This window comes from Phalangium opilio, unplaced genomic scaffold (assembly GCF_054372755.1).
Source record: "Phalangium opilio isolate 3A_F unplaced genomic scaffold, DU_Popi_V2 ptg000041l_1, whole genome shotgun sequence".
Classification (NCBI taxonomy): Eukaryota; Metazoa; Arthropoda; class Arachnida; order Opiliones; family Phalangiidae; genus Phalangium; species Phalangium opilio.
In genome coordinates, this window is record NW_028324165.1 from 2,672,215 (window position 1) to 2,691,899 (window position 19,685).

General features: G+C 37.6%; 1 protein-coding gene and 2 long non-coding RNA genes across 5 annotated transcripts; 1 reads left to right on the forward strand and 2 right to left on the reverse strand.

Annotated features, from left to right (window-relative positions):
* The first annotated feature begins 1,590 nt into the window (after window positions 1-1,590).
* LOC149679337 (uncharacterized) lies at window positions 1,591-3,033 on the forward strand. Its single transcript, XR_016365738.1, has 3 exons — window positions 1,591-1,970; window positions 2,037-2,936; window positions 3,019-3,033. It is a non-coding gene; the product is annotated as an uncharacterized LOC149679337 (long non-coding RNA).
* A 4,545-nt stretch (window positions 3,034-7,578) lies between these two features.
* On the reverse strand, window positions 7,579-10,352 carry LOC149679338 (uncharacterized). Of its 3 annotated transcripts, none has more exons than XR_016365741.1 (4): window positions 9,825-10,352; window positions 9,520-9,762; window positions 7,999-9,434; window positions 7,579-7,935 (listed from the first exon to the last, which is right to left on the reverse strand). It is a non-coding gene; the product is annotated as an uncharacterized LOC149679338 (long non-coding RNA). The 3 variants fall into 3 exon arrangements; XR_016365740.1 differs by having other exon boundaries at window positions 7,999-8,090; window positions 8,169-9,762; XR_016365739.1 differs by having other exon boundaries at window positions 7,999-9,762.
* Window positions 10,353-15,766: 5,414 nt separating this feature from the next.
* Window positions 15,767-18,818, reverse strand: LOC149679339 (uncharacterized). The gene is made up of 7 exons (XM_089835829.1): window positions 18,560-18,818; window positions 17,426-17,507; window positions 17,315-17,365; window positions 16,799-16,930; window positions 16,575-16,711; window positions 16,469-16,512; window positions 15,767-16,230 (listed from the first exon to the last, which is right to left on the reverse strand). The coding sequence occupies exons 1-7, from the start codon at window positions 18,604-18,606 to the stop codon at window positions 15,767-15,769; spliced, it is 957 nt and encodes a 318-aa protein (XP_089691955.1). The 5' UTR covers window positions 18,607-18,818.
* Window positions 18,819-19,685: the final 867 nt, after the last annotated feature.

Here is a 19,685-nt window from a genome sequence, read left to right on the forward strand (position 1 = left end):
GCGTCTTCCGAAATGGCAGTGGAGGTATCCCTTCCAAAAGCAAACACCACTCTCATGATAGAGCCCCTGCCGTCATCATTCCCGCGGTATGGACTCATGGTCTGCAAAACTTTGACCTCCTTCCGACACGGACGGGGCCTAATTCGGGTTGCGAATCCACATCCGCATGCCTGTATTCTTAACCAACACACAACCATTGCCCGTGCCCACGAAGTCATTGAATTACACCTCCTTGATTTTCCGAACGAACCCACAAGGTCCGACGACCTCCCACACAACCTGGATATCGGCCTAGACCTAACTACAACCGAGAAGGATAAATTAATGTCCCTACTTCGCAAACACTCGTCCGTCTTTTCAAGGTTTGAAGGAGACCTAGGGCTAACCTCCCTTATCAGTCACCAAATCCACACGGGTGACGCCGCTCCGGTCCGCTCACACCCTTACCGAAAATCGCTCAAAGAACGAGAAGTATTGCAAGCTGAAGTAAATAAACTACTCGCAAACGGGACCATACGAGAATCCTGCAGTCCCTGGGCCGCGCCCGTCATCTTAATTAAAAAACGCGATGGGAATTGGCGCTTCTGCGTCGATTGGAGAAAACTTAACCTCGTTACCAAGAAGGACGTACACCCACTCCCGCGCATTGACGACACTCTGGATCGTCTGGCTGGAGCAACCCTCTTCACTACCCTGGACTTAGCTTCCGGGTATTTTCAAGTAAAAATCGACGAAGACGACAAAGAAAAGACGGCCTTTGTAACACCCGACGGCCAATTCGAATCTAACGTGCTTGGCATGGGGTTATGTAATGCGCCCGCAACCTTTCAGAGGTTAATGCACAAGACCCTGGGAAACCTTATGTGGCAGATAACTATGGCGTATTTGGATGACATCATAATCTTTTCAAGAGATTTCAAGTCCCATCTCACGCACGTGGATCAAGTTTTGACATGCCTTCACCGAGCCAATCTCAAAGTTAAGCCCAGTAAATGTTCCTTCGCCAAGCCCCGAATAGTATACCTGGGACATGTAATAGATGGAAACGGAATTTCCCCGGACCCCCGTAACTTAGAAGCGGTCGCCAAGTTTCCCACACCAAAAACAATGAAACAAGTCCAGCAATTCCTGGGTCTCTCCGGTTACTACCGCCGGTTCATCCGAGATTTTGCCAAGGTCGCCAAACCCCTCACGGAACTCACCAGGAAGGATACCCCTTTTTCATGGGGCCCACATAGATATAGTAAAACTATAAAGGGTCTAGATCCACTTCGCTGGCTTAGGCTTAACGAAAAAAACGTGGAAGGGGCAACGAGCAGACAGCCGCTATTTTCTGGGGGTAGCCGTATAAAGCGCCATCTATCGGGAACTTTCGAAACTAAATTAAAGGATGAGCTTAGAGTAGTGGCACTCTAGATGTTAACCCCCTATAGGGCATAATAAGTCAAACCCTCGGAGATGCCATTACTCCATTTTATACGAGCTAAGAGCAGAAAACGTATTTTATAAATTTTATACCTGTAAAATCGTTTAAAAAACACTTGGAACTTGTATTTCTACTTACTTTCGAGGAAATACCACCGTTTTCTGAAGGTAAGAGTCTTTTTTTATACATTTATTAGTAATAAAAACATTTAAGGCGAGCTAAGCCTTGGTCATGGCCATAATGTAGATTTGATTTGCACATAGAGAAAAGAGGCTGTACTTTTGTGACTTGGAAAATTTATTTTTTAGGCTTTTCGAACATTTCTATGGCAAAATGAGGTAGGCCTAGGAGACTAATGAAATATTTAGAGGATAATTTTGGAAGCAAGGTATCATTGATGAATTGGTTGTCTTTCACTATCATCAAGATTTCGATGTTATCGGGTGGCACAAATACTGCCCAAAAGCTTACGGGTACGTTACACACGAAAAGCTGACCCTGAATCTGATGATAGACGTTCCAGTTCATCCGTTTCTTCGTCAAAGTAAAGGTAAAAGTTACCCGAAGCTGCTTTAATTTCCTCTGATAGTTTCTTTATTCTTGAAAATAGTGTAAGGGCATTTGATCTCCACTAAGTACAGCTGGTCCTCAACCAGTATAAGGCAATCGGGGCTTGCCCCAAGGAAGCAAAATTGTGGATTAACAATCAAACCCACAGAGGTGTGACACTGGGTATTGATGTGTTGCCTGAATATTTGAAAAAGCAGCGGGTTCATGCTTCAATCCATGATCAAAGGACAACGCTCCCATTTCTTCTAATGCTTCAGATTGTTGCTCGAGAGTCAAATTACGGAGAGTCAGTTTAGGGATAATTTCATCGGTTACATTAATTTGATCTCCAAATTAGGATGGAATCGCGAACCGTACGGTTTGAGCGCTCTACGTAGTCTCTTTCCAGTGGTGGGAAAGAAATCTGATTTTGTAAAATGTTTTGAACAAATCCGTAAACTGGAGATATCAGTGGACAGAGGTCCTACAGCTGTTGTTATAGAATTAATCCACTTCTTTCTAGTGGCAGTCTCTTTCGGAAAGTTGTGGTAAGAAAGAAAACGTTCTTTACACCTACAGTTTGAACGCAGCAAACATGAGTTGAAGCCATGATTGTTACATAAATAAGTAAATAAAAACGTTTATGTTATATTTTGTTTTATGCCTTTAAATATAGAGACACACACTTAACAAAGTTTGTTATGGTGGGCACCATTATCGACTCTTATTTTAAGAATATGTAACAGTTTAATGTCCGGATATTTAAATATCAGTACCTTAAAACGTTGCTAACGTTTTTTTAACATGATAAAATAACGTTTTTCAACGCTGAAAACAACGCTAATCACTAATCTGCCGTGTTTTACAAGACCAAGGCTTAGCTCGCCTTAAATGTTTTTATTACTAATAAATGTATAAAAAAAGACTCTTACCTTCAGAAAACGGTGGTATTTCCTCGAAAGTAAGTAGAAATACAAGTTCCAAGTGTTTTTTAAAAGATTTTACAGGTGGATAATTTATAAAATACGTTTTTCTGCTCTTAGCTCGTATAAAATGGAGTAATGGCATCTCCGAGGGTTTGACTTATTATGCCCTATAGGGGGTTAACATAGAGTGCCACTACTCAAGCTCATCCTTTAATTTAGTTTCGAAAGTTCCCGATAGATGGCGTTTTATACGGCTACCCCCAGAAAATAGCGGCTGTCTGCTCGTTGCCCCTTCCACGTCGACCTCCCATTGAATTGTGTATCTACCCTTTTAATATATCTATGGGGGCCCAGCCGAAGAAACTGCCTTCACGCACCTACGCGACTGTCTCATCTCGTCTCCTATCGTCACTCACCCACAATGGGATATACCATTCGAAATTCACACCGATGCCTCTGCCTATGGCATAGGTGCCATACTCAAACAACGAATTGACGGCCAGGAAAAGGTCGTTGCCTACGCCAGCCGTCTGCTGAACTCGGCGGAGCAGAATTATAGCCCGACGGAAAGAGAATGTCTCGCGATAGTTTTTGGAACACAGAAAATCTTAACATAGACTCATCATCAGAACTTGATTATTCTTTAGGGAATGAATCCGATTTGAACTCAGCTGGTTCTGAGGATGAATCATTTTGCAGTACTGTAAAAGAGTCACGAGAATTTGTTTCCAAAGTGAAAGAATATGACTCTAAGCCATGTAATTTTGAAACCAATGAGATATCAGATAACACTGATACTGATAACTCTCATGTTTCCTTGGGTGATGTTAAAGAGTCACAGATTTCCCAGGCCATTAAGGGCCCATTTATGGAAAATATACAAAAATCATTGACATTAGAAGAAATTGAGGGTATACTTAAAAAGATTGAAGAAAATAATTTTTCAGGCCCAGTATTTAATAATCAGTTGCCAGCAGGTACCGCGGTAAAAAATGGAGATATATTTGCTTTCTTCGTATCTCAAAAAAACCTTCAAAGCATTAACAAGGACGATTATCTTTGGAAGCCCGCCAAAAACAACAGGAAAGACAACCTTCCTGTTGTATCAACATACCGTTACCTAAGACTTGGGAATTCACTTAAGGTGACAAATGATTTTAAAAAAATAACATATTACTTGCGTAAGAGCAGTGATTCTGCAAAAATTGCAGTGGTAATTCATTACCAGGGCAAAAACAAAGTATTGCAATCGAAATCCAAAAATGTAGTGGGATTTAACATTGAACCAAAATCAACTGGTACATTGACATTAAACAAGAAATCCTCAAACGAAACTTCGGATGATATTGTACATTGCACAGAACGCATTGGTGTCGAAAAAATTAATAATGAAGAACAGATTCCCAAAAACGTTTCTTCACATAATGCGGTCTTCGATTGGAAAGTTAATCCAGGTTTTTTCAAAAACATAGGTATGTTGAAAAAGGGTCCTTTATCAAAAGTAATACATAGATTCGTGGTAGATGAAGAGGTATATATTATTTTCGGTGCACCCGAAGCACTATCCCTAGGTAACAGAGTCTTGAAATCCTCCTCAAGAAAGAAAAGTACAAAAACCGAGCTATCATACAATACTACTTTTCAGGTTGCTGGATTTCATGTGTCTGTGATTGGACTAACAAACTCAGAAATACCAGAGAAGACAAAATTTCCTGTTTTATTCCTCTTGCACGAAAATGTAAGTCCAAATACAGAAATGTTTTTTGGAAACATTGTGTTTTTCCTTTACTTAATTTTGGTAAATACGGGAGGACTATTCCAATAAATACATACAATGAGAAGAAAGTTATTGATGCCATATCGAGAAATTGCCACTTTTCTAACAAAAATATTAGGTATGGCCCAAAGTATATTAATGATGTGTCATCAAACACCGACATAAGCCCTTCTTATAGCAAACAACTTACCGATAAAAACGTTGTGCACGATTTGAAACCAGATGAATTAATTTTATCTTTATATCTAATACAAATCAGCATATTAAGGGAATTTAACATTATGTATCAAAATTCGAACGATAAGAAAATGAAATCAAAATTGGAACTAGCTTTGCCTGGTGTAGAATTTGGAAATCCGCTTGAAATAGTTCAGAATGTGAAACGAGGAAACTTTACTTACAACCTCAAAAATGATAATGATAATAAGGGCAGTTTGAAAGAGGTTACGAAAAATAAGCACGTTGGCTTTGATCCCTACCATAATGTACATGTTGTTGAAAATCAACAATGCAAGAAAATAACCTCTAAATACTCCATAGTGCAAATTGATGAAAATAAGTGCTCTTGTAATTCACGTCGTTGTCATCACATCTTATCTGTGAAAAAAGCTACGCAAAATGAGAATGAAATTTTTGAAGACAAAACTGAGCACTTCAAACTCGAAGAACTACAGACCAAACCTAAGAAAAAAAAAGATTTTTTAAACCAAGAAATTGACGTCGCGATTAGTAGAAATCAAGGAAATATTACCTTTCACGGAATAAGCGAAGAATTTTCGGCATCTGAATTGGAAAAGCATAGTATGGATGAAGAATGTACATCACTGCATCTGGAAAAGCCTAACGACCAAGTTAAATTAAATGAAACATCCACCAAACCAACAATGGTTAACAAAGTAAAAGACGCATCCTCAAAATTAAAGACCGCGGATGTCGAAAATACCTTTAAAGGAAGAGGGGACACATTTCAAGGAAGAAGCTCTGAAAATTCGGAATGTGTATTAGAGAAAAATATTACGGATGAGGAATGTGTAACCGTGCTTAGCAAACCAAATATGGAAAAGCCTAAAGGACAAGATAACTTAGATGAAATTTTCACTCAGGTCAAACAAATTTCGTTGCTCACAGAACCAACAGAGGTAAATGAATTGGAACAGAAATCCTTAAAATTAAAAACCATGGATGTCCAAAAGACATTGAAGAGAAGAGGGAACGCAAAAAACCCTTTCTTTGCCAAAAAGGCAAAACCCTCACACCAGGGATCAGAGAATCCTCAAGAATGGGACACCGAATATAATGCTTGCGCTACAAATGAAGGCAATGAAGAAACCTGGAAAGATATGCAAATCCTTAAAAGTGGGTGTTCTGGAAAACCTTTATTTATTCAGTGTATAATGCAAACTTTGATTAATCGATTAGGATTTGAAAATAACGTTCTCCTTTTAAATCATGAAACGTTTTCTAAACTATTCAAAGCTTTAAAAAATGTTCACAATGTTCGCCATCAAATATCTATTTCCGATTTCTCAATGGTAATGAAGCGGGTAACAAAGATATCTTGGCCGCTATTTTACCACGTTACCCTGGTGTTTTAAACACTCATTGGTTGCTAGGATTAATTTCTTTAAATGAAAAAAAAATTTTCGTCTTGGACGGTTCCGTCACGAAACTTAGTGAACTACAATGGCATTTCAAAACACTATTAGCTATTGCAATGATGGCTTTTCACAACGCTAGAGTCAATTTCGAAATGAAAAAATGGTCTTTAATTCATAGCAGAGACTGCCCAAAACAGTGGCCAGATGACAGTGGCTCATTTGTGATATATTACTTCAAGTCCATTTTAGCTGCAACTAGAAGTAAAATTCCTAAAAATAAAGAGGAAGGCAGGAAATGGATAACTTACATTAAGGCTCATTCATCATTGAACACGAATGTGGAGTTTGATCAGCTTAAGAAAACTGAAACATCTTTTAATCAGGATCAAATTAATGAAGTTATAAAATTACTGAATAGTATAGCTGATTTGAGAAACGATCTAAAATTTTACTACAGGGACACAGAGGAAGAAAGCAGCGAATTGATGGAGAAATACGAGAACCCTAATTTCACCATATGCGCCCTTGGATCAGGAAACTGCACGTCTCGAAATAAAAACCAGAAACAATTACTATGTGTTGTATGTAGAAATTGGTTTCATTTCACATGCCAAAAAATAAGAAAATATAACAAAGATGCATACTATAAATGCAGAGACTGCAAAAAAAAATAATACACCAAAACCCGCACTTAGAAGTTCTGTGCGAATTACCACAGGAAGAAAACATTAAAAATTATATTTATGATCAAGATGGTGTGAGAATTTTAAAGCTTGGTGTGCTTAATTAAGAAATGCATAAAAAAGCTACCTCATAACTATACCCTATCTATAGACTGATATATTTCAGATTAAAGGTTACCTAGAACAATGTGTACGGCGCAATTCAATTGCGACATTTTGGCAATGAATTGCTATGGTTATAAATATAACTTACAAATTTACTTTAATGCACAAACATTAAAAATTGAGAGCATGGACAGGTGCAAAATAATCAGTTATGATAATAATTGTTCTCTCGACTTTCAATTTCTCTATCTTTCCAAAAAAGTTTTCCCTAACCTTATAGGCACATTTTAAATTTCAAAGACTTTTAGGTTTTCAAGGTCATTTACGAACCACATAATGAGATATTTGTTGTCAATTATAGTCCTCCGTTGTTAATTGATAATTATTTTTTAAAAGTACTTTATCTTGCAGTAGACATTATTCAACTTCGTTTTGGTGAAACAAACACAATTCAAATGGAGCCACGCTTCTATCATTAGTATTTGGAGGTTTTAATCATTATCTGTATCTCCGGTGAAAAATTAATTTTATTAAAATTTTTTTTAAAATTTGCAAAGTTTATTATTTATTTATTTATTTATTTATTTATTTATTTATTTATTTATTTATTTATTTATTGAAATGAATAATATCCCACGAAGTCAACAATGCAACGTGTAAGTAAAAATTTATTTGTAATAGGTGTTAAAAATTATTTAAATTATTTTTGGACGATTTTAAAATTGCCGCCTGAACAGTGACTACCTACCTATAGGGACTTGGCAATTCGGGCTTAACTTAACTCCGCCCCCAGCGCCATTATGGTATTTCAGAAAATCTTGCCAAAAAAGCTATCTGCAAAATCAATATTTGTCTTTTTTCCCATTAAATCCTATCAAAATGATACACAGTAATTAGAAATAATTGTTAATCAATTTTAATGACCAATAAGTACCATTTCCATGGAGAAAAACTCATTTCTGCAGAAGTTCACTTAAAATTTCTAAGGAACCTCAGGCTCCCAAAGAATGATTATAAGTTTCATAGCTTTTTAATATAGAAAAAAAGGGTTTCAGTTTTTTTTATTGTGCCAAATTATCGGTACTTATATTTCATGTTATATACTTCGCCAACAAATTTCGTCTTTCCAAATACCATCGTACTTAGCTTTGGTCCTCGACGGGGTGTGTAAAATATACCGCCGATGAGAAGAGAGGTGTGCAGCGGCATGGAAAAGGCACACCTCCTTAAAAGTCGCCGGCCAGGGATTCTTCGCACTAAGCCTTGGTCGTCGACGAGGTGTGCAATACACCGCCGGTCGGAAGAGAGGTGTGCGACGGCATGGATGATAGCACACCTCGTACAAAAAGCAAAATTCTTTAATTACATTAGTTTTGTGGCTTCTGCGGAATATCACGCCCCAAATAAATGATTAAAAGTTTCATAGATTGTTAGTACTTACAAAATTCGTTTTTTCTTTTCTTATACCTTCGAACATAACTTTAGTCCTCGACGGGGTGTGTAAAATATACCGCCGATGAGAAGAGAGGTGTGCAGCGGCATGGAAAAGGCACACCTCCTTAAACTCGACGGCCCGGGATTCATCGCACTAAGAATTGGTCGTCGACGAGGTGTGCAAAATACACCGCCGAGAGGAAGAGAGGTGTGCACGGCATGGAAAAGGCACACCTCCTTAAACTCGACGGCCCGGGACTCTTCACGCTAAGCCTTGGTCGTCGACGAGGTGTGTAAAATATACCGCCGATGAGAAGAGAGGTGTGCAACGGCATGAAAAAGGCACACCTCCTTAAACTCGACGGCACGGGATTCATCGCACTAAGAATTGGTCATCGACGAGGTGTGCAAAATACACCGCCGAGAGGAAGAGAGGTGTGCACGGCATGGAAAAGGCACACCTCCTTAAACTCGACGGCCCGGGACTCTTCACGCTAAGCCTTGGTCGTCGACGAGGTGTGTAAAATATACCGCCGATGAGAAGAGAGGTGTGCAACGGCATGGAAAAGGCACACCTCCTTAAACTCGACGGCACGGGATTCATCGCACTAAGAATTGGTCGTCGACGAGGTGTGCAAAATACACCGCCGAGAGGAAGAGAGGTGTGCACGGCATGGAAAAGGCACACCTCCTTAAACTCGACGGCCCGGGACTCTTCGCGCTAAGCCTTGGTCGTCGACGAGGTGTGTAAAATATACCGCCGATGAGAAGAGAGGTGTGCAACGGCATGGAAAAGGCACACCTCCTTAAACTCGACGGCCCGGGATTCATCGCACTAAGAATTGGTCGTCGACGAGGTGTGCAAAATACACCGCCGAGAGGAAGAGAGGTGTGCACGGCATGGATGATAGCACACCTCGTACAAAAAGCAAAATTCTTTAATTACATTAGTTTTGTGGCTTTTGCGGAATATCACGCCCCAAATAAATGATTAAAAGTTTCATAGATTGTTAGTACTTACAAAATTAGTTTTTTCTTTTCTTATACCTTCGAACATAACTTTAGTCCTCGACGGGGTGTGTAAAATATACCGCCGATGAGAAGAGAGGTGTGCAGCGGCATGGAAAAGGCACACCTGTTTAAAAGTCGCCGGCCAGGGATTCTTCGCACTAAGCCTTGGTCGTCGACGAGGTGTATTCTTCGCACTAAGGTTGATAGCAGTCCTCGTACAGATACCAAAATTCTTTAATATTCTCTAATTACTCTGAACAACGTTATTATTTAAATTGATATTAAATTAAATGCGATTTTGTGCATCGTTCTGACCTCTAGGATGTATAGTACGAGTTTGCAGTGTGAAAAATGATATTAATGGTACGAATTAGCGTTTTTCAGAAGGGTGTGTAAAGTGTGCTAGTGTGTAAGGTGTGCCTTTTAGGGTCCATCCTCTTTTACTCGCCAAAGAATCAGATTAAACCAATCATTCAAGCTCTATATCGTCTAACTGAATGGTTTTGCATTTACTACTTGTTTTGCTCTCGTTGGAGAAAGAGTTTCTTCTTTTATTAATAGTATTTCTAGTACTAAGCATTAGTAATTTTAGTAATGCGCATTTAAAGGCTTCCGTCTACTTTGTTAGTTGATGTTGACCGCTTTTCGTGTCATAATAAGATAAGAATGACTAGCAGACAGCTAAGTTTCCCAGTCTCGGGCTTGGAGGTGGTATTATTTTTATTATTGGAGTGGAATTTAGATAAAACCTTTGCCAACAGTATTAATAATGTTGGCGAAGATAATGCAATACTTATCTGACTAATCTCTAGACTCAGCAGGCTGAGAATGTGAGAAATAAGGTGGTGGCCCTGGTAAAATGTCCACTTAAAAAATCCTTATTTCTTAATTCTCAGCCTTAGCGCGAGTCCGGCAGAAATTTCCGTTCTCTTTTTCTAAGCTAGTTTGGCCACGGTGGTTTTGCAAATTGCTTTTGCGTTTTGGCAAATTGACGGCCTTTCAAGTTTCAATCACCGTCATCGAGAAATTAGCGACACCAGTTTTCAAAAACCATAGCCCACTCGATCACGCACTCAACGACGCAAACTTGCTCGGAAAAAAAGAACTGAAATTCTGCCGGACTCGCGACGTAAAAATAATTTCAGACCTTTGAACAAACTAGCAAAATGAAACACAAATTATTTCAATACCAAACCCAGTCAGCTTTTCCCGCCCTTTGATTACGTTATTTGTTATATTAAACTAGAATATTTGATTAATTATAATTAAACCTTCAACACTATTTATAATGAATACTTTTAATGTTATTATAATGAATTATCTTATCAACAGCTCAATCAATCGCATGAGGTATGTCTCATAAAGGCGTCAATTAGCCAGAACGTAGCAGACTGTGTGTAGAACTGTAGATCAAGACTACGTGATTAATAACGTAGAAATAAGGCGGTCGTCCTGGTCAGCGTGACGTAGATTGTAGACTATCGTGGACCAAAATCTTGCTCTACTCGTGACAGGAAAATTGTCAAAACTAAATTCAGACTTAAATAACAAATAATTATTTTTAAGCGCTTTAATTGCAAAAGTAGAAATATATAATGGATAATTTATTAAAATATCAATATTTTACCTTCAAACTCCAAAATTAAACATTATAAATTAAATTAGATATAAAATGTAGTAAAAGTGAACAACTGGTGGTATTCCAAAACTAAATGCTATATCTTCAAGACATAATGGGTTATATCTAAATCTCGTTCCCCTTTTGGTGATATCTTTTAAAAAATTAGCAAATTAATCTATTTAAACTATTTCCTTTGAACCACTAGCAGACCATCAAATCAGAATGTAGAGCATAAGATCTGGCTGGACTCGCGACGGGATAATTGTCAAAACTGCTTTCAGACTTATTTCACAAAAGATTATTTTTAAGAAATTATGTCCCACTCACCAGAGCTCACTCGATCTGTGCTCGGCGCCAACGGCTTGTTTCGTTGAAGTCTTTAAGCAATCTTAGCAATCGTTTTAAAAAAACTTCGCTCAATTCCTTGTCGGGCTCTCGGAAAAAAATGGGAGCACAGAAAGTTTTAACCTCTCCGAGTGACGTATGTAACGGAGAGGTTCTGTAACGATCGTGTGTGTCTGTTTGTGTGTGTGTTTGTGTTTCTGTTGTTACACCCACGTGACCGCGTTCGCAGTTTCCAAATCGGAGCAAACGTGTTCGCCATTTCCGAACTGCATTCACAGTCACGGAAATGGCTCCTCTACTTGAGTTCTCATACCACCATCTTCTGGTCTTTGTCCATTCCACACGGACACCAAACTGTACATACTGGCTTCTAACCACCATCATCTTCTGGTCCTCGTCCATTCCACTTGGACACCTGTCTGTACATACTAGCTTCTAATCACCACCATCTTTTGGTCTTCGTCCATCCCACATGGACACCAGTCTGTACACCTGGCTTCTAATCACCACCATCTTCTGGTCTTCGTCCATTCCACTTGGACACCAGTCTGTAAATACTGGCTTCTAATCACCACCATCTTCTGGTCTTCGTCCATCCCACTTTGACACCAGTCTGTACATACTGACTTCTAAACACCACCATCTACTGGTCTTCCGTCTATTCCACATAGACACCAATCTGTCTAATTGGCTTCTAACTCCATCGTCATCGTTTGGTTTAAGACATTCGCGGCGATCAGCTAGGGTTACGAGAAACGTCTAGCCTCCCTAGGGTGGGTTGTCCACCAAAGGTTTTCGCAATTGCGGTTGTTCTTGCTTTTAACTGTAGTTCGACACCCTTATATACTACCTATTTGAGTAAGGCGAAGCAACCGGCGTACGCTTCATTTCAAACGCCAATATTAGTCAAGTCTTTCAAGAATGTTTAATTGTTCTTTATCAAAACGATGTAACGCTCAATAAGGCGAACAACTAACGAAGAAAATATTTAATATTAATTATATTTATTTTAATATTTAAGATAATCTTGTTTCTCAACTCAAAATTAATACGGAAAGAGTTAAAAAGCAGTCTATGTTTTTACCTCTCCGAGTGACGTATGTCACCAAAGAGAATATACCATTGGTATATTCTCTTTGATGTCACGGAGAGGTTCTAATTTCGACGTATCTGTCTGTCTGTTCGTTGTTACACCCACGTGACCGCGTTCGCAGTTTGCAAATCGGAGCAAACGTGTATTCAATTTCCAGACCGCATTTACAGGCCCGGAAATTGTATTCCACTTACAGGCTATTACTCCATTGCCTGTCTAACAACTCTGTTCATTTGTCCACCCCACATGGACACCAGTCTGTACTTACTGGCTTCTAAGCACCACCACCTTCTTGTCTCTGTCCATTCCACATGGACACCAGTCTGTACTTACTGGCTTCTAAGCACCACCACCTTCTCGTCTCTGTCCATTCCACATGGACACCAGTCTGTACACCTGGCTTCTAACACCACCATCTTCTGGTCTTTGTTTTTGTACATCCCACATGGACACCAGTCTGTACACCTGGCTTCTAACACCACCATCTTCTGGTCTTTGTTTTTGTCTATCCCACATGGACACCAGTCTGTAGACCTGGCTTCTAAAACCACCATCATCCTTAAGGTTAAGACATACGCGGCGATCGGCTAGGGTTACGAGAAACGTCTAGCCTTCCAATGGAGGGGTCTTCCTTCAAGGTTCACGCAATTGCGATGTTCTTATCTACAGCTGCGATTCGAATCCTTTATATACTACCTATTTGAGTAAGGCCAACCAACAGTCATATCCTTCAATTCAAACGTCAATATTAGTCAAGTCTCTCAAGGTTGTTTAATTATTCTTTTTTAAAACGATGTAACGCTCAATAAGGCGAACAACTAACGAAGAAAATATTAAATATTAATTATATTTATTTTAATTTTTAAGATAATCTCTTTTCTCAATTCAAAATTAATACGGAAAGAGTTAAAAAGCCGTCTATTTTTTTGTCTGTGTGTGTCTGTCCGTTGTCACACTAGTGCGCCGAGTTAGCAGTTCGCTTTGTTTTGATGTGTGAAGAAATCCTACAGAACCTTAATTTTCACTTTTTCCATAATATAAAGTGAATATGTGGAAATCTTTTTCGTAATTACGATGCATTTAGTACTTTTGTAGCTTTAAAGCTCTGTTTCATTTTGATATTCCAAGGATGTTTTTTAATATTATTATTTGAAATGGCTGTTTATATATTACTTAAGGTATACTACATCTGTATATAAAATAATCCTTGGTTTAGTTATTTCATGAAAAAAGCTAAGGCCTGGATTCTGTCGGGTAAATCAAGTTTGATCTGCAATAGGCTTAGTGAACCAAAGAGTAAATAATTGAGACCTGAGGTGGTGTAAACTTTGGGTTTTGATCATCGTGTCTGTAATGAAGGGACATTAACGGTTCATAATGAGCCGAAAGTTTAATACACGTTTAAATAATCAGATTTAGATTTTATAATGGAAGAAAGCATCATGGTAGCAATTAGATCAGTGAAAGGGCTAATCGTTATCGGGTTAGTGGTATGCATCAGAGAATAAAATTTAACATAGAACTTATATACTCTTTGAAAATAATGATTTGAAACCTAGGATTAGCGGATGATTATATATTTTAACAATGTAGAGAAAACTATTCAATGGCTTAGACAAAACCAAGCGAAAAAATGTTGCTCTAGTATTTTGATATTGAGTCGTATACTAGTCTTTTCCCCGACTCGGAGAGGTAATATTTTGGTTTTCCCAACTTGTTTAACGTTAAACTCGCGATCTAAATGAAATTCTGAAATTAAATAGAATCATTTTCAATTTCACACTGGAAGAAAATAGGTATTTCAGCGTAGATATCTCGTAAACTATGAAGTGTTCATACTGTACATTATTTCCATCGATAGTTCAGTTTGATGAATGAAATATGTAAAATTGACTCAACAACTTTCTACTGTAGTATATCACGACAATAATCCCAACTCCATAGTTTTTAAGCTATTGTCAGGCTTTAAGCTGCATTGTATCTAATTTTTCAGGAACAAGTGGCTTTTTAAGAATCATACAACAGGGGATCCGCAACTGTTTTCAGAAATATTATTTGAATTACAAATAAATTTTGGTGAGCATGTGCTTGTAATAAATAAATAAAACCGTAATTTAGCATAAACGTTTTAATTTTTTTGTATGTAATTATGTATCATGTTGCCCCCCAAAGGTTAGGTAACTTTTTTCAATTGAAATTACCATCTGAAAACTGATATCATTTAAGCAGATTTTATAAATTTTAATCTTCGTAAAAATCCATTTACAATAAAACAATAAAAACAGAACATCAAGAAATCAACGTACTTTATTTCAGAATTAGGAGAATTTACTTGTAATGAAGATTGGACAATTGTATCATTGCTGCTCCGTGATAGTTTTTAATGAATTTAAAAATCAAAATAAATATAGATTTCATAGGCAATGAGACAGCTATGTCTAATTACAGTTACGTAATCTATCTGAAATGAAAAGCTAACAAAGGTTTCGGGTTATAATCAATGTCGGGCGCAATTTTTATCACACCATGAACAAGTGTTGCCCGCAATAGTTCGTGTAACGGAAAAGGAATTTGTCAGAGGAACATCGTTTCATTTTACAACATTGGAAATTTTTCATTATACAAATAGGCCTTACAATAAAAACATTCCTCGATTCTAATCTTTACCAGTCCTTCAAATCCATTCTATTCGCCCATGTGCTTTCAACGTTGGTGTGATGATACATCTTCACAATGAAAAAACTTGAATGGTATTTCACCATTATCAACGCCCTGATGTGTGATCAAATTAGACTAACGTGTGCTGGTAGAGTCACATTGATCACAATTGAAAGGTTTCCTCCTTAAGGTGAATGCACTGATGTACGATCAAATTACTACTCTGCCTACATTTATAGTCACACTGATCACATTTGAAGGGTTTTTTACCAATGTGATTACGTAGATCAATTTGCTCTTATCTCTACCAGTATAGTCACACTGATCACATTTGAAGGGTTTTCCCCCCACTGTGAATGCGTTGATGTCTGAGCAAAGAACTCGTCTGCCTGCATCTATAGTCACACTGATCACATCTGAATGGTTTTTCACCACTGTGAATGCGTTGATGTATGATCAAATGAGCCTTCTGCGTACCTTTATAGTCACACCGATCACATTTGAAGGGTTTTTCACCACTGTGAATGCGTTGATGCATGATCAAATTACACTTGAGCGTGCTAGTATATTCACACTGAACACATTTGAAGAGTTTTTCCCCACTGTGTTTGCATTATGGGCATTCCAGTGATGATTGATCTTGCTGAAGTAGTCACACTGATCACATTTGAAGGCTTTTTCACTACTGTGAATGCGTCGATGCCTAATCAAATAATACTTCTCCTTACTTGCATAATGACACTGATCACATTTGAAGGGTCTTTCACTACTGTGAAGGCGTTGATGTTTGATCAAATCATACTTTTTCTTGGTACCATAATCACACTGATTACATTTGAAGGGTTTTCCCCCAACGTGAATACGTTTATGTCTGATGAAATTACTTTTCTGTGTGCTGGAAAATTCACACTGATCACATTTGAAGCTTCGTTCTCTAGTATGAATTTTAGAGCGAAGTTCAACAACTCTTTCATCTTCAATATTATGAATTGCCTTGGATTTACCTACATAAATAAGGAAACAATCATGTAACATCTGGAAATTATAGATACGACACAAGGAAAGTGCGATGATTCTATGAGATGTGGACGGAGCTAGTCCGACCCCTTTTCAAAAAATGATCGTTACACAGTGGGGACTAGGAGTGAAAGATTCTCAGAATCTCATCTCTTTTCTCTTAGTAATATTCATGCGTAGTCCACAAATTAACGTTAAAAATGCAATATTCTGCAATTTACACACCAGGCTGGTTGCAGTTCCTGGCCTCAGTAGGGACTCCTTCCGAGCTATACAATTAAAATTGTGATAAAACAAGACAATAAAATATACCTTTTTTCTCTTGCAATACCTTTCATTTCGACCTTGAGGTTGTTGCTGTTCCACAATTGGTAGGGATAATGCTTGGCTATCTGGCTCTGAATCATAATCAACTGGTTCAAGTTTCACTGATACATCGTTAGCCTTTTGAATTTCTCCATTTTTCTCCTAATTTTTTAAACAATTTAGGGTATAATGGATAAAGAATACCTAACCTCATATTTGCGTGTTCATCAAATGAACAATGTCGCATACCTTGAGATCTTTGACTTTGTTTTTCAATTCTTCTCTGACCTTATTGAGCCTGTCAATTTTACCTCGTTGTTCATTAATAGTTAGCTCATTTTCCATTCGCTCTTTTCTGACGTTTGAAATTAAAACGTCAAACTAAAAATTCAAATAAGATTCCATTACAAAAGCTGATTTCCATGGGACCTTCAGACAGAATGCCTTTTAAAGGGACAAGCAAGAAAAAGGAGAAACCAATGACGCGAAAAAACGTTATAGGTCCTTATTTTCAATGATGCTTAAAACAAGGGACCTCAAACCCTCTGAGCTTTTAGCCAATCAGAGGGGAATTTTTCATTGGCAGTACATTTAAAAAAGTTCAATGTTCATCAGCCATGGAGTGGCGGTAGACAAGAAAACTGGGCGTTTTCGCTCAAGCATGGTGAAAGTGCCCCTTGCTTCGTTTTTCCTGCCAGAATGCCTCTCAATGCTTTTTCTATAGGGATAATATTTGGGAGGTTTTCTCGTTTTGTCAAATAGTACCTTTTTCCTCAGTTTCTTCATTTTATCATCTTTGCTTAAGAAACAATCATTCTAAAACAAACAGCAGTTTTTTTGTAATTTCACGCGGTAGAACAATATTTGCTCAAATACCTCTCCGAGAACAACTCTTTGAGAATCGACTAAATTCATATAGGCTTTGCATAAAGACAGTTTGTGTCGACACATTTCTTTCCTAAAATTAAACTTTGAATGAAGGTATTTTTTGAAACATGAAACATTATTTGAACAACAAACGAAGGAATGGAGTAAAATGTTTATATTTTAAACTAATATGAGTATATAGCGTTCCCATGACCTTTGTGAGACAAAGAGTTTCAAAGCTGAAAGGTTTGATTAGTGCAAGAGCAAGAGCATTGTCAAAATTCCGACTCAATTATTTCATGTTAAAACTAATCAGATCTTCGTATATATAAATTTTAAATAAAATAATTTTTTATAATTAACATTCATTATAAAATGTTGTTGAACTGTGATTAGTGAGGGGTCTAATATTTCCGAAAGAATGTACATCATTATGTGGGATCATTCCTAGTGGACCTATATAGTTAGGAGGTCGCCTTTGATAATGGGATTTTTTTTTGAGTAGGATAGTAGTAGAAATAGTACAATTTTTTCTAGACTGAAAAGCTAAACGAATGACGGAGAAAATACTATGGATAGCGACAGTTTGACTACTCAGGAGGCATATTTCAATATGAGCTCCCTATTCTTTACTGTTACTAGGGGCATACAATTAGTCCGCACGGCACAATGTAGCAATTTTATCCCATTTTCTCCATCATAGGTTTTGCTTTTCCGCGCAGGGGTGAATACTACTATTTTTACTACTATCCTACTAAAATATTTCTCACTAAGGAAAACACGAATGGCTAAAAGTGCGCCTCTTTTTAGGGTAGAATGAAACTAAAAATAACAATTTTTTGGAAAAGGTGGCAATAAAAAAGCTAATTAGCCATAATTTGGAAAGGTACCAATAATTAGGGGTAAAAACATATTCTATTTAGTAAAATTATGGAAAAGGGGAAATTTATTCAGTTGATAAAACTTGATAATAATAAAAACCGGCGCACATTTAGCCGCTCATAGAAAAACGGCCTCTAAATTACGAATCTTTTCTAGATTCGCTGGCCCAGGATAGATAAACTTAGGTTAGGTTTTGCCAGGGCAGTTCCATTAAACTTCTTGAGGTATTCTTCAAATTTTCGAAATATTTTTATTACTTACCAGCTTAAAGGTTTCACCGTAACAACACAATCTTTCAATGAATCCATCCTACTTGTCCTCTTTTACCCGTCAAAAAAAGCTGATTAAACCAATCAAGCCCTTTATCGTCTAACTGAAAGGTTTTCCTGTTACAAGTAACTAATTCCCTTGTTCTTGTTTTATTAATAGTATTTCTAGTACTAAGGAGCTTTAATAATTTTAGTAATACACATTTAAAGGCTTCCGTTCCGTCCGTCTACGCTGTTCGTTGGCCACTTTTCGCGCCAGCCGCCATAATAAGACAAGAATGACTAGCAGACAGGAATGTTTCCCAGTTTCGGACTTGGAGTAGGGCCGTGCAGACTATTCGTTACTATTTGGTCGGACCAAATAATTTGGTCAAAATTGACGTTTACTATTCGCACCGACGAATCGAATAATGATTTTCAAAATTCTAGAATACCAAATAATGAGCTTCGAAAAACCGACAATTCTATAGCGGATAAAACCACGAGAAAATGAATGTTTTTAACAGTCTATTGACCAAATTATTTGGTATTCGCAACCAGTTTTTGAATTTTTCTGTTGATTTTGTGAATTTGAGGGCGCTGTCATAGAGATAGAAACATAAATGTGAGGCTCCTATCCCTATGGGCGCTGTCATAGTGTCCGCTGGACCGTGGCCCCATAGATGACGCGACTCGGCAGACACAGCCTTAAAATTCTGACGTGGCTACTGTTATCAAAAGTATTACCCGCGTTCACCGAGTCGCGTGATCTAGGAGGCTATAGCTGGAATCAGCCACTCAGTCTTTAGAAGTTCATAGACAAGAATAAATCATTAAAGGTTTTAACTTAAAGGGTACTGGTTATTATCAACTTCTCGCTGCAGAGCTAACTATTGAACTTCCTAATAATATGTCACTATAGTATACCTATTAAAAAATATAGTATCATGGAAGAGGTCATACATTGCAAAGCGAATAGGGATATATTGACAACTAACCTAATTTTGATTAAAATAAAACCTTTGATTCGTTCAAAAATAAGTTTTCAGCTGTTCAAAAGTACCTTTCCGTGTCCCATTATTTATAAATTTGAAATTTGGTAGAATAGTTTTATAGAAATTTAAATTTGGTCGAATTTT